Here is a 14,671-nt window from a genome sequence, read left to right as displayed (position 1 = left end):
AGCACAAAACAGCCTATACAAGATCTGGGGTGCTTGTGTTTTACTGTTCATGCTGTCTCAGGTGCCAGTTTGGGGTTGAATTGCTTTTCTAATTCACACAGTTACTACTTCTCTTTTTTTTTTTCATAAATTTTAAGTGCATTTTTACATTTTTACTTATTTCAGAGAACAGTAAAATGACATACATTTACCTTAAGCATGCTTTGAATTTGTCTAGTACCCCATTAATAGACAGTTCATAAGCAAACACTTTTTTTTTGTGTGCATAGGCCAAGAACAGTGGCTACATTTTTTGCAGTAACCAGATGGTCTGCTCATTGCAGTCTTCACACGTCCCATATCCAGTATGGGCTAAGGTGAATAAATCAAAAGAAATGGAGAATGTATAAAATAATCAAGAATTTCCTTGGGGGGAAAAACCAATCTCAGAAAGGATAAGGATGCTATGGGATAAAAGAGAAGGAAAAGAAATGATAGCTTTTTGAGTATGAATTGTTGTCTGTTTTCCTGGTAAGAAATCATAGCAACTATAGTCATTGTAGCTCAAAGCCAAAAACATATTATATTTGACAGTTTTAATCTTACTGTACAACAGGCCTGTAAAAAAAACACGAGTTGAATGCTTCTTCCATGTCAGATTTTCTTTGTGAATAAATGGAATAGCCATGCTACCCTTTATAGGGTCACCAGTGATACACATATATATCACTCATTTGTTTCCTAAGGCCTAGCACAGTGCAAGACAGGTGCCCTATATAAAATGTTACAATAAAAGAAAAAGTAATACACTTAAACTGATTGAGCTGGTTAAAGAAACTGAAAGGTGTAAAGTTTTTGCAGAAGCAGAGAGATTGCCTGGAGTAATAAAAACCTTCTGTAAACCTTTGCTTCACCCAAACAGTGTCAGGGATTTAACTAATGGCAAATTCTCATCCTGGCTGCCACAGATGGAGAAAGCTCCCCATATCACCCTGTGTCTGTAGAGTACAAAGTCATGGCATAAATGGAGTCAGAAAGTTAAGAAGCATCTTGTTAAGTCTAAGGGATAATTTAACCTTTCAGAGAAAAGAATTTCAAAATACCCTCACAAAATTCTTGAACAGCCTATTATTTGTTCCATTTATTAACAAGTGAGTGCAAATTAACTCCTGTCCAGCAATGCCATGAGTTAATGTGGACAAAGTTCTCATCTGGGGCATCCAGTGGTAGCAATAGATAGGGGTAAGTAGTAAGGGAGCATATCAAATTCTGTGACAATTTATGGCAACTAAGAATTGCAACAAAAAGGTAAAATAAAGCTACTGTTCAAAAAATGACCACCCTGTGTGGGCAAAACAAGCTGGGAAACCAGGAAAAATTATACTATTCCCAGCTGGACATTAAGAAACTGATGTTCCAGTTCCTCTGGCAGCTTCTCAAGGAGACAGTCAACAGAGCAAGTGGGATGCAGGGACACTCATGAGGACAGTGGCAGCAGCTCTCAGGGATAATGAACCTCTTTGGAACCATTTTTCCCCATATCAGAAGAGTCAGCTGCCAATTGTCAGAGTGCTGGTCAGAACAGCTAATGCAGATGAAATGCAGTTCTTGCATGTTCTCTGTCACCATCAGGTGATTTACCACAACATCATGGCTTTGTTGAAGTGAGTGAAAGGCACCTGCACCTGCAGTTGCTCAGCCTGGGACTCTCAGGTCACCACTACCCTATGACAAGGGAGACTTTAGTGTGACTGAATCAACTACAGTGAGTTCATAACTTATTTAGGTGTAGTGACTCAAATTCTTTAAAGTTCTCAGAAACACTTGAAACATCTAGACCTAAAGCTCAGCCTTACAGTTTGCCATTCAGTTTAGCTTTGTCCTCTGAGCAGCAAGACATAGAACAAAAGCCTGAGAGTTTTCTAAAATTCAAACCTCTTACCAGATTAAACTCAAATATCAAAGGGGGAAAAACTTGTTTCAAAACTTACCATTTGTAGCCAGATATTTGTTGTTAATACTTGATTCTTTTCATCCTGGGTGGAAGAAGAAGGAGAGGAAGAAGAAAAATAAAACCAACCACAGCTTAGTACCATACAGATAAAACAACACCAGTAAATATATTTGACTATTATAAAATAGCCAGTTGTGCTAAGGTACCTTTCAAAGCAAAGAGAATCACTGCCTCTCACTTAATGCAACAGAAGTTTTCACAGCCAATGATGTTTTAATGTTATTTCACAGGTAATGATGTTTTAATGTTATTTCATATTAGCACTGTCAGTCAAACTGTTTCCTGAGGGTGTCCTTCTGCCAGACTCTTCCCTGGGGCTCCCTCTTCCATAAGGAATCTCCAAAGGCAAGGCAGATCACAGTGGGAGGTGCCTGTTTCACCTCTGTGAGAGGAGCAGCCCTCTCACTAATTAACCTCATACACCAGACATCTGCAGGTAGAGAAAGCAATGAACAAATAAAGTGGGACTAAGCTCAGATGATGTGTTGGGGCCACACTGAGCAGGTTCTCAGCAGGCCAGTAGCACCACTGATCCCAATGGAACTGTACAGAAAGTGTTGTATCAGCTTTAGCAGAAAACTCTTGTCAGGGCAGAATATTATTCTTCTGCCTGGAACAGTTCCAGTTTGAAGGCCTTTCCCCTTGCCTCTTGTGACTATTTGATGTAAGCTCAGGTGACACAATTGGCATCTTAATGCTGAAGGTAATTAAAGAGTTTAATTATTCACTTCTCAGACACAGGAAAACATTGGTGACCTTTTCCTGTGGAGGCACCATCTCAGTATCCCCCTGGGTTGTGTGAAGCTGATGGAATATCCTATATACAGTCAGTATTACACATTCTCCAGTCTGAACACACAGTCCCTGTAACACCAGTCAAAGCTCCACTTACACTCTAAGGAAGTGTCTTAGGAAGTTCAGTCCCATGTGCAGCAGCAGCTGCCAGAGTTGTTCATATGTCTAGACCTCTGAACTTAAATCTGTCACTCTTGAGCTTAAATGTTGTTCCTAAATGCCCAAAGATGGCTAAAAAATATTTAATTGCATTTTGTACCATAAAACCAGCTCTTTTTTTGTTAATACAATTTACTAACAGTCAATATTTTTTTACTCTTGCTGTTGCTTTTGTGAATTTATAACTGAAGAGAGATCCTGAGAGGCCTTTAATTGAAGCCATTTTAGATCAGCACAATAGTAGAAAGTTACACAGCATGTAAAATCAAGTACTCTGCAAGGGATAATGGCATTTTTAAAGAAAAGGAAGCCTTTTGAGAAGCAGCATCAGTAAATATATGGCAGGGTTGCTAGGTTGTGTATAATCACAACTAAATATACAATACACAAACAAATAGAAATATTTTAGATAAAGATCAGTAATGTGCATGAATAAAATCTGCCCTCAAATGCACACTCTTATCTTGCTTTAAAATGAAAAGTAAAATAAAAATATAAATAAGTACAGACCATAGCTAGTGGTTTAGCACCTTTCCTCTATATTTTCTGCTTTATCTCCTCCACAAACCTCAAGTGAACATCTCATTTAAATGGCATCCTAGGGAAACAGGTCTAACAATTTAGTTTCAGAAATCCATTATTAAACTGCATTGAATTTTCATGCTGAAGGCATTGCTGAAGATATCAGGCAAAGCCGTAATTAATTTGCAATAGTAGTTGTTATTCTCTACCAGATAAACATTCATTTGGAGCCTCTCTCAGCAACAACCTGCTTATGGCACTAGAGCACAACAAAATTAGTTTGCATGGGGGTTTTGATTCATGACTAAAGAGCAATCCTTGAGAAATCGTTCATATCACCGTGAATTAAATTCTATCGAGAAGTGTTGCACACTGAGGACATGTGAAATGTTTCTATTCATCACAGCCAATTTTAATCAGAGGTAAATACCACCAATGGTTACTTAACATCCAGAGTTTGACAGCATTTTCTCAAAGCTCTGTGTGCTGTCCCAGATGAACCTGACAAGTTCCTATAATGCAATATCTCAGGTATTGCATGTGAGCAAAGCCAAGAGCAGCACTGCTGGGTGGCTTCTCTGCACAGCAGACAGTAGTTGTGTTGCTTTGCATAACTGGCTACTCAAGAGTGCAGAGCGATTCCGAACCCATTATGTTGTGGGAAGCTTGTTTCAGGGTTATTAGCTGAATGGCACGTCCTCCTGCATGGTTAAACTCTGAGTTAAACTCACATTTTATTCCCAGTGTGATCTCTTTCTACACACGAATGGCCCCAGCTTTAAATTAGTGATGTTTCAGAAAGTCTCTTTTAAGTAGCAGGGAAAAATTGAACTAAAGCAGGAGTGATGCTGATGCTTCAACTACTGATAGGCCATGGGGAGATCTGTCAGCCCTGAGCCCACAGCACAGGCACAGGGGCTATTTTAGGAGTACCAGGATGGAGCTCCACTATCAGCCAGTGCACATCACAGAACCAGAGCCATCACTGAGCAGTCAAACCAGCACAGCTGAGGGCGACAGCAGACTTTTAAACCAGCTGTGCTGCTGGCAGAATGATTCAGCTGCCACTGCCAGGCAGCTGGACACTGGCAGAGTTACCACGGGTTTGCCTGCAGGAGACCCTGCAGACACGTTCTGAAAGCCAGGAGTTACTCTGAAGTGTGATCTTTCCCTCAAACCTACCCAGGAGAAGCTGTCCTGAGAGCACTGACTCAAACAGAACTTGTGTAGTGAACACGAGCCCTAAGTAAGAAATGTGTTAACTGTTGGCTTTCAAAGGGATGTCAGCACATGTAGTATCCACACTAGAAAAGTTATGCAGGAAAAAGAAAGGGGAGAAAGAAGTAAAATAAGCCTGCATGCCAACAGACTGGCAGGCAGTGATGTGCAGAACCTGGCAAGAGACACGTGCTTCCCAGAAAACTTGCATGAGGTGACTGAAGTCTATTAGCTGTAATTCTTGCACTTCAAATCCAGATTCTTTCTTTTAACACGGTTGAATCTCACCTAAATTACAGAAAAAGTAACGGCTCTTTGAACTCGGCTTCAATTACTTTGAACCTTAATAAAAGGCTTTGTAAAAACATTTTAAGATATCACCTGTTACAGCATAATGCTGAGTTCCTGAAGCTAATAATTGTAGTCTGAAGTTAAAAATAGCCTGGCAGCCACTGAGAGACATGTAAGACACTCCCATTACAGATTTTCACTTTTATTTGCTTGAATGTCATCCTACTGAAAGCAGCAGGTTAGTCAGTTCATTAGCTCTTATTGTCTCAGCACTTGCTCATTAAACATTCCCAACATCATTTGGTTCACAAAGCCAAATTACCTGTGCCTAATGACATTTTCTCCCCCATCATTTAAAACCCTGTTATGTCTAGTTTCTGCTTCACCTAGCTTGGGGTTTTCTTCCTGTTCATTTTTAGGGTCATTTACTGAGCTCACTAAACTGTATCAAGTGAAAAAGCCTGAATTCTTAAAGGATTAGTGCTGAGAGGGTGGGCTGGAGGGTGGGTTAAGCACTCATCAAATGGCCAGGTGACAAAAGATTGATGCTGTGTCCACACTTCAGGCAGCCACAATGGCAAGATGAATGTGAGATCCTCAAAAGTTACAGAGAGCAGAGAAAGGGCTGGACTTGTGCATTCCTGCCCATCGTCCTGGTGCACACCAGCACCCTGTGGCCAACCTCCAGGAGGCCAGAGCAGGCTGTGGTCCAGCTTCACCCACCTGCATCCTGTCTGAAAGCCCTACAGTGGCCTCCTAATCTTCATAACACTAAGGCTACACAGGGGTCTACTGCACTTCTCCCCTCCTCACATGCCAAGGTCAAAGCTAAACCTTTCTGTTAAAGGTGGCTCAAGGCTCCTTAGTACTGCAGGCAACATTGAATTTTGGTGTCTCAGGGGTGAGGATAAAAATCAGTTACTTAAAAAAAACAGCCTGGAGCTTCTGCAAGGACACTGAAATGAAGATGCAGCTGCTTGCTGAGGACCACTCTGATCATCCAGAGGTGGGAGCTGCAGCACCAGCAAGTCTCAATTCTGAAGAACACAGTAGAGGGTTCAGAGTGGGGCTGCCCCACCGTGGGTTTGCAGTCATTACTCCCAAAGCCACATTGCTAAAAGGCAAGATAAATTAAAATGCAAATTTGAATGGAGTCAAGAATTTTGGGGGAGGCTGCACAGAAAAGCTACACCACGGGTTGTCAATGTGAAATAGGTTTCTCAAGCAACATCAGGCAGTGTACAGGATTAGGGAAATGAAAGAAATTTGAACTCCTGATATCTCTTCCCCACCTGACTTCCCTTTCACCATGAAAGGAATAGGTTACTGCAATTTCCCCTCACTTCTGCAGTAGTCAGCAAGAGACCTTTTTATCACAGGAAAATGGTTTTGACTCAGCTTACAGCACACATTTCCAATTATGCAGAAAATGTTGTATAAACAGGCATTGCCAGTGTATAAATAATATTAATAATATTCCATGATCCAGCATGTGAGATTCAACAGCAGGAACAGACCACAGAATGTTTCTGATTTCTTGAAAATAGGTGCAAAAAAACAGAAAATGATTCAATAAAATGTCAGAAGTGGAAAATAAAAATTTTCACTGTTTCACTGCATTTTTGAGACCACTTCAAACTTGAACACACATTTCTATTTGGTGATCTAAATTTTGCCATGTTGGTGACATTTTTGTATGAAAGGAGAACTCTGGCATCTATGACTTGATCTTGTAGTGGTACAGCCCTGGGAAGCAACACTCCTTCAAAATCACAGCAGCTGTTGCAAACTGTTGTTCAAAGGGAGTTTAAGATGATGTATCACTTCACTGCCCAACCAATGGTGCACCAATCCTGCATGCCTTGGCCTTGCTTTAGACCAGCCTTACATCAGCTGCTAATTTGCCTTGATTCTGTTGGTGCTGAGCAGCTCCTGAAAGTTGCTCTTCATTATTTTATACTCAGCTCTGATCCAGTGACGTCAGTGAAAGCTGAAGGTGTTTGGGACATCACCTTCTTTTCCACATTCCACTTCAAAGCCAAATTCAGCCTCGAGGCACCTTCACAGCTTGGCTGATACCTGCCTAACTCTTCTCACCTGCTAACTCAGACTCTGGCTCCTTCAGGTCTTTAGGGATGAGGCATTGCAGCTGTGCTCAGGATTTAGTTAAATATCTCCTGTAGCATTAAGCTGAGTTTTGCAGTTAAATCTCTAAAATCCAGCCAGAAAACATCCTCCTTACTTTGTGTGCTTCTTAATCTTTAATTTCTTCTAGCTTTTTTTTAATCAAAGAATTAAACTCTAAAGGCCAACCAAAACGTGAGTACTTAATTAAAGTGAAATTTGAAAACTTCTTTTCTATTCAGCTTTTAGGTTTATTAGATTTGTGATGGATGGCGTGGGAATGGCTCTTGATACTCTGCATGCTTGAAGGTCCCTGAAATAGAGAACTGCTCAGATTGCTACCTTTATCCACTTTAATTTGTTAAGAAAGCTGACTTTGGACTGTAACGAGGAGCAAGGCAATAAATGGCTATTTTGGGACTAACTGAGATATTTAGACTTATAGATGGGAAACAAAGTTTCCCTGTAGGGACACCCCCTCCTCACTCTCCCCCAGTCCCTGCTTTCATTTGATGCAGTGAGTAAAGTTAAAGTCCTCTAAATCTTTAGCATTTTCCTGGTTTGGGCTGGTTTCACTTATTCAATTGTTCTTATTTCAACCCACAAGGTTTATCTTTTCTTTCCAGTTCTCCTCCCCAGCAGGGGAAGAGTAGCTGAAGAGTATTTGTGAAAGAGTTGAATCCAAAGTGTTAGGGTTAAGGACTGTTGGATGTGTTGGCTCAATTTTGTAAAAAAATTTAAAATACTTGTAGGAGAGGGTCATTTTTAATCCAGTGAAGTTTCCTGCATGGGATGGGCAGGATTAAGGTCTGACTCTGAACTCGCATTCTATTTATTTGTTATTTTGTTTTAGAGCCATGTCCTACATTCAGTAGCTCCTCTGCCTGGCCATATTTACTAGATCTCTTGTATAAATTAAGGAGTGGGCCACACTTACTAGAAATAGTGCTGGATCAACCAAACATTCCAGCTCAAGTAACCTCCCCTTAGCAGAGTGCTCTTCTTGCTGTCACTTCAATTCTGTGCAGCTTCTCACCTTCAAAATATGACCTATCTTCACAAATGTTTCCTTAATCAGCATGTTAATATTTAAAGTTCATTCTATGGAAGCTTTATTTCAAAGCAAATCTACTTAAAACATTTTCCTTTCAAATGCACCCATCCAGGCTGGCCTACATATATACCTGTAATGCCATTTGGTTTGTTATTTATGGTATATGATCCTTAGTGCTTGTTGAACATTTTCCTGTCTTGACAGTTTGCAAACATGTCCCTTCCATCAGGAACATGTGAAATTTTTCAGACTACTTATTATCCTTTGGGGGTTTTTAATTAAATTATTATCAATGTGAATATATGAGTAGAAAATCAACAAATTGTTTGGGAGGTTTTTTTGGTAAAATTACTTTGTAAATCTTCCTTCTAACCTACAAGCACATTGTTTTCAGCAAATTAGACTAGACTGGTTATAGTTCTGGTCTGCTTTTAACACTTGAGCCAGCACATATTTAATACAAGGTATGCTGTGAGTTTACATAGCTACAATTCAGACTTAGTGACTTATGTGCAAGTCTAAAAAAATGTGGATTTTCAGGAATGTGTTGTGCCTGGGTATTGAAGCCTGGAGTTCCTCTGTCCCATGCACTGTTCAGCTCCACAAAAAGGAGAGAAACAAGAGTAAAGTAAACCTGAGTACAACCGACAAGTATGCTTCTGCTTATAGCTAAAGTTCTGTGAAAGTTGAAAGGTTTCTAGAGTTAAAATGCCAAAATGCTACTAGAGCATTCTGTGCTGCTGGGATAAGAGTAGATGCTCATTTTGAACGTCTCATTTTTTTCTCAAAATAAAAATTAGAAAAATATAATTTGAATTTTACTTGAGTTAATGTTGGGTTTGGAGTATGAGATAAGGAGTCTGATTGTTTTGCTTGACTTAATTCAGGTGAAATTCTGAGGGGGTTGTTTATTTTGCCTTTTTTTTTCCTCACTTGTGCCATGTGTGCTTTATTTTGCAAGTCTGAAAAAGGGCAGCAGTTTCTCCACACCAACTAATCTTACATACCCTTCCAAGAAGCATTTGCTTTCTCCTCAGTTACTTTATCTTGCTTTAAAAGAAAGGCAGAGTTTGCTCAAAACATCCCCAGGTCTCCCCAGACAGAGGCAAATCTTACACAGCAGAAAAGCTGCTGCAGAAAGAGCATAACCAGCCAGCTGAGCTCTGAGCAGAGCTCCTGGGTGAGGAGCCTTAGAATGGGGGAAAGTCTTTGTGTTCCAGACACTCTCTGCCAAGTTTGCTGACTGTGCTGGCCACTCACTGCACCAGGGCTTTGTCCTGGCAGGGGCTGGAGATGTATTTTCACCAACTTTCAGAGAAAAGAAATGGAGATTATAAATATGTGTAAGAGCCTCATGAGGTACCATTCTTGTTACCATGGGGACATAATTGTAACAGCAGCCTTTTTTCTTGTTTGTTTGTTTTTTCCCCCCAGTACATCATTGTTAATAAGAGATTGTATTTAGATATGAAAACATTCATCTTTGCAAAGACAAGCAGGGATGAGGTGTATGAAATGAGCAGAGCAGAGCCAATAACATACTTCAGCACATCTTGTGTGAAAAAACATTTGTTGAAGAGCAAGATGGGGAGGTTGCATTTTTCAAGTTACCTCGTGAATTCCCACGAGTCACTGTAGGTTTCACTCAGTTCAATTGTTAAATGTAGTATAAAGCTTCAAGTGCAGTCACACTTATCACAAGCATGCAAAGTAATTACTGTGTTCAGCTGCTTTATTTACAAATAATTCTTCATTCCCTTGTATTCTACAGGGGCTGAACCCTGAATTAGTGTTAAATACTGGCTCTAGGTGCTGATTAGCACTGCCAGTCTGACACAGACAGGCATCCCAGCTCTGAACACGTGCTGGCATCTGGGAACTACCAACCATTCCACAGGTTAAGAGTGAATGATAGAGCACCCACAGCCCCACTCCTTAGACAGTGTTAAAACTAGAGGGAATCAAAGCCTTTGAACTTGATTTATTTTCCTAGAGGTAGCTGAGAAACACAGCAGTTGAAAGAAGAGGTTGTTACACTCAAACGTAGCAGTAATGCCAGGGCAGCACGATATCAAAGGACGTGACTCTAGTTTTATTCTTCCTAATCAACTCTAAGTCATATTTGACTTTTTATTAAGCCTTTCTTCTCAGAAGGTTTAAAAGTCGTATGATAATCCTGTTACAGCATATATGTTTAGCAAACTGAAGTGGAAGGAAAGTGGGTGACTTCAAGGACAGAAGAGAAAATTATGGGAGAGCAAGGAGCTGAACAAAGCTGTCTCTCCCTGTGTGTGATCAGAGCACAGAGCTCCAGCACCACTCTGCTGCTGGCATTCATCTATCCTAATTTTGGGAATAACAGCAACAAATTTCCACACCTGACCATGTTGTCCATCAGCTCACATGCTGAAACCTTTGGGGAACACCAGAGCCACAGAGATAGAGGCACCTTACTGGGACACAACCACAGGGAATAGTTAAAGGCAGCTTCAGAGGACAAAGAGCCATCATTCACCCCAGAGAGTTCCCTCTAACCATACTATATCCTATCTCCATGTGTAGGCAAATTAAGCAAGAAGTTGCTCCAAAATTCCCACGATATGTAACATAATCCATCATCCTTGATATCTTGGGGTCTCTGCTCACTCTAGGATACAGCACAGACATCACCATGGCAATTAAAAAATTGCCTGGAAAAGGATAGAGAACATTGCTTATCCTGCTGAAGGTCTCTGCAACTCTTGACAGAAGTATTGATAAGACACTTCAATAATTCAAGAAGAGAAGATGAATCAGCATTATGGAAATTCCAGTCCTCTTATATAGGGTCTTAATTTTCAATTTTCCCTAAAAATCTATACAGTCTCCTCTTTAATGCCTGTGAAGAATCATTTACAGGTACTGACAAACAAAGCTTAGCTGGAGGAACACATTGATGAAAACCAACTGTGTATCTGTTTCTTCACAACTGCAAGAAGCATCATGACTGAAATGTCAGAACACCTACACAGTCCTTCAGGCTGCTGTTTTCTGCAACACAAAAGAGCAAACTCTCCTCTCTGAAAAGAACATTTCTGTCTGGTGGGGACAGAGATGGAGTGAGCACTCCAAAATCCATTAAAATACTCATTCAAATTGCTTGAGCTCAGCCAGACTTACCCGTGCTCATTACTACTTCTGACTTCATCCTTGCATTTAGTACTTTGGTGAGGGTGGGTAAAAGGCCTCCTTCATTCCTCTCCAACACCAAGCTGACATAACTGTGTAGTTACTGAGAGTAATTAAGGGGATGTCAAGCCCAGAAATATGCTCACACTCGGGACTGAGCACAGAAAAACAAGGCAACAAAAGTTCTAAGTGCTGTATAATTAAACATGTGCGTGGGCCCTCCAACTCTGCACATGGTGATTGCTCCTCTTCCCCTCAGGCTCCTCCATTCTGAGGACCATGGAAGTGATGCAGAGCCAGGATTATAAACCACGCAAATGTGGCTTCTCATCACTACCAGATGATACTGGAGAGATAAACTGGCTGAATATCATATTCTTATCTTGCTGCCAATGAGCAGCAGTGTGGCTCCATGCCATGCTCTTAGTGCTTCCCAGTTAGCTGTTGTTGAAGCCAGGGCTACCAGCCTTTCCTTCTGGCAAAGCAAACCCCAATTTCAGAAAACAGGCGTGAAAATGCAAGCATGACCGAAGGGTAACTCTGAATAGATATTTACTTCAGGCTGCTTCTGGTTATTTTTGGAGAATAATTCTTTTAATTTTGAATAAATTAAAAATAAATTGGTTAACACACTTAAAATAAATTATTCAAGTAATTAAAATTCTAAGTGAGCTTTGAAAGATTTCTTTTTCTATGGAAGCTCATGTACAAATGGGCTCCCTGCTGCCAACCCATTGTGAGATCTTTTTTTTTCTTTCTTTTCTTTTTTTGTAACTCAGATATATTTAGATTGGGAACAGTTGGTTTGTTTAGTGGTCTATTCAGGCAAATATGGTGAAGAGTTCAGGAGAAACTGAAAAATTCACATCTGTATCATCCAAATTTGAAGTAATTAACATTTGAATGTTTTTATGTTAATATGCTGTTCATAGATAGAGAATTGTTTGCTTCCAATCCATTGACAATACTTTGTTCAACTGCTGTCAGCAGTTTTGTAAATGATTCTTTTTGGTAAATTTTTTTTGCAAATTTTTGTAAATTACTGCAAACTTTTGACAGTGTGTGCTGTTCTGAGAGAACAGTGGGCAGTGCATCCACATGGCTCTGAGCAGAGAGCCCTGGATAGGAACAGAGAGCAGAAACAGAAACACCACCTTGCCTTAGTGGCTCTTCCTGCCTTCCCTTGGCACCATCCCTGCCACTGCTGCAGCACATTTCCTGCCAGCCTGCAGCCCCACACAGACCCCAGGGCAGGGCAGAGCCTGTGATGGTGAGTTTGGGGTTGCTTTTCCCATCCCACAGCATCTCTAGAAGCCTTCCCTGAAAAGAAATGGGTTCAGCAGGGGCAGCCACCTGCCTCTGAACTCCCTTGTCGTGCACACGGACACTGCAGTCAGAGGCAAAGCAAACAAACAGAACCAAGTCCCAGGTGTCCCTGCACAGAACAGGCTTTGCCAAGGAGCACCAGGTTTATGGAGCACGTAATTGGTCTGGGTGAGCACAAAAACCCGCAGCCAGCAGGGACCAGCTGCACACACAGAGCTGCTCAGGGCTGGCACTGGACCTGCGGGTCCCCCAGGAGCCTGAGCACAGGGAAATAATGTACCAGGAAAAGAGGTCTGGAAATGCTGATGGAATACTTCATGGAGCAAGATGCTCAGCCAGTGCAGTGTAGCTTCACTGTCAGAGGACAATAACATTTATAAAGAAAAATATGGGGCTTTCAAACACCTCATACAAATTGCCACAAGCTGATCCATATTGGTCAAAACAAGGGATGTGAATTTGTGTGTTAAATAGTGACATCATGTATTGTCTTGGACTTCAATATGACAGACTTTTTAGAAGAGAGGAGCAATTCTGAGTATTACAGGCAATATATTCATTTCAGGCCCAAGCTTCTGTGAATTAAAAGCGTTGTGCATTAACTAATCAGACATGACTCCCAGAAATTATGTCTATGTGGTAATTTTGTTTTATTAGCTGATTACTGAGGACTACCAATAATTACTAGATGAAGCACCTTTGCAAATTCTGTTGTTCTAGTAAGAGGTCCAGTGTAAAATGTGAAGTATTTGTGGTCCCAGTGCTCTACAGCAACCAGTCACAATGGAATCTGTTTCCTAGGACCTTAACCCTGCTTTTCACAGTGAGGTTGCAAGCCTTTCTCATCACAAGTGACATACCAGTAGATGCCTATTGTCTTTTTAAGTTAGTGGGGCATCCATAGCAATGTAGTTAGAAAACTGAGCTTTTATGATTTGTGCTGATTATTTGTATCACAAAGAATGAGGAAAAGGTTTCAGAAATTGCTTGGTTTTACTTATATTAAAAAAAACCCCAACCAAACAGAAAAACCTCAAATGACTTGTATTACAAAAAAGTTCCAAAGATCTTTGGAACCAGAAAGCAGAACAGAAGTTCTGATTTTCACATACAATGAACATCTCTAATGTCCTCCAGCTAACTGTTATCAGGAGGAGTTTTTTATAGCCTTTAGTCAGTGCTTTTCTCCTTCCTGCAAACTGCCTTTAATTAGTGTACACTCATTGCTTCCCATTCCATCCTACACATCCTCCTGTGTTTAAAATATCTTTCCAGATCTAACACTGTTTGAGCAGACTAGGTAAAAGAGAGATGCTGAAAGAATAGTCAAAAAAGCCAGAAGATATTCAGAAGCACAGAAAAAATGGACAAATATCACAGAAATAAGGTTGCAGTTTCTCTTAGTATATCAGTATCTCACCACAGTATGGCAGGGAGTGGTGGTGTCTGCTTGTTTAAGTAGATCCATTATCAGAATATTTTAGATTGTTGTTTGAAAAGATTTGTTCTTCATATTTCATGGAAAAGTAGAATACTCTGTTTTGTGTTCTAACCCAGTAACTTTCATGGTATTAAACTAACTAATAATACCAGAAAGCATATCCCAGCACCTTTCCAGTTTCCTAAACTCTCACAAATAAATTGTGGTAGAATGGAAATGGCTACAAGATGAGAGTGTGAACAGTCTCTCCCTTTAGCATGGTGGGAATAAAAATCAAGCAGCAAATTGAGAACAAAATAAAGCTTGGAGAAATGTTTTCTAATGTACACAAATGAATGCTAAAATTAAAAGAATAATGCAGATTTGATGAGCTTCTGCCACAGCCATTGTTTGCAAAGAGGCTGCTGAGGTTTGATAAACAGCTTAGGAACTTGGTTAGCACCATTCTCAATGAGCCTCCTGATTTGGTTTTTTTGTTTGTTTTTCCAGAATTAAATTTCTTTTTACTTTTTTTTTTGTCTTTTCTTTTTTTGGCGGGGAAGATGTTTGTTTTACAGTCTGTTTCTTTACAGAAGCTGTT

At 40.4% G+C, this 14,671-nt stretch overlaps 1 protein-coding gene across 1 annotated transcript in view; it reads right to left on the bottom strand.

Moving 5' to 3' along the window:
- The window catches only part of CHRNA7 (cholinergic receptor nicotinic alpha 7 subunit), a 36,046-nt gene that overhangs the window by 13,315 nt on the left and 8,060 nt on the right, over positions 1-14,671 (bottom strand). The window contains exon 2 of the mRNA XM_008927120.3: positions 1,971-2,015. Within this exon, the coding sequence (XP_008925368.1) occupies positions 1,971-2,015 (45 nt within the window). The remainder of the gene's footprint in view (positions 1-1,970; positions 2,016-14,671) is intronic.

This window comes from Manacus vitellinus, unplaced genomic scaffold (assembly GCF_001715985.3).
Source record: "Manacus vitellinus isolate BGI_N305 unplaced genomic scaffold, ASM171598v3 scaffold_16_pilon, whole genome shotgun sequence".
In the NCBI taxonomy this organism is placed as follows: domain Eukaryota; kingdom Metazoa; phylum Chordata; class Aves; order Passeriformes; family Pipridae; genus Manacus; species Manacus vitellinus.
The sequence above is the reverse complement of the archived record's forward strand: the minus strand, read 5'-3'. Positions and strand labels throughout refer to the sequence as shown.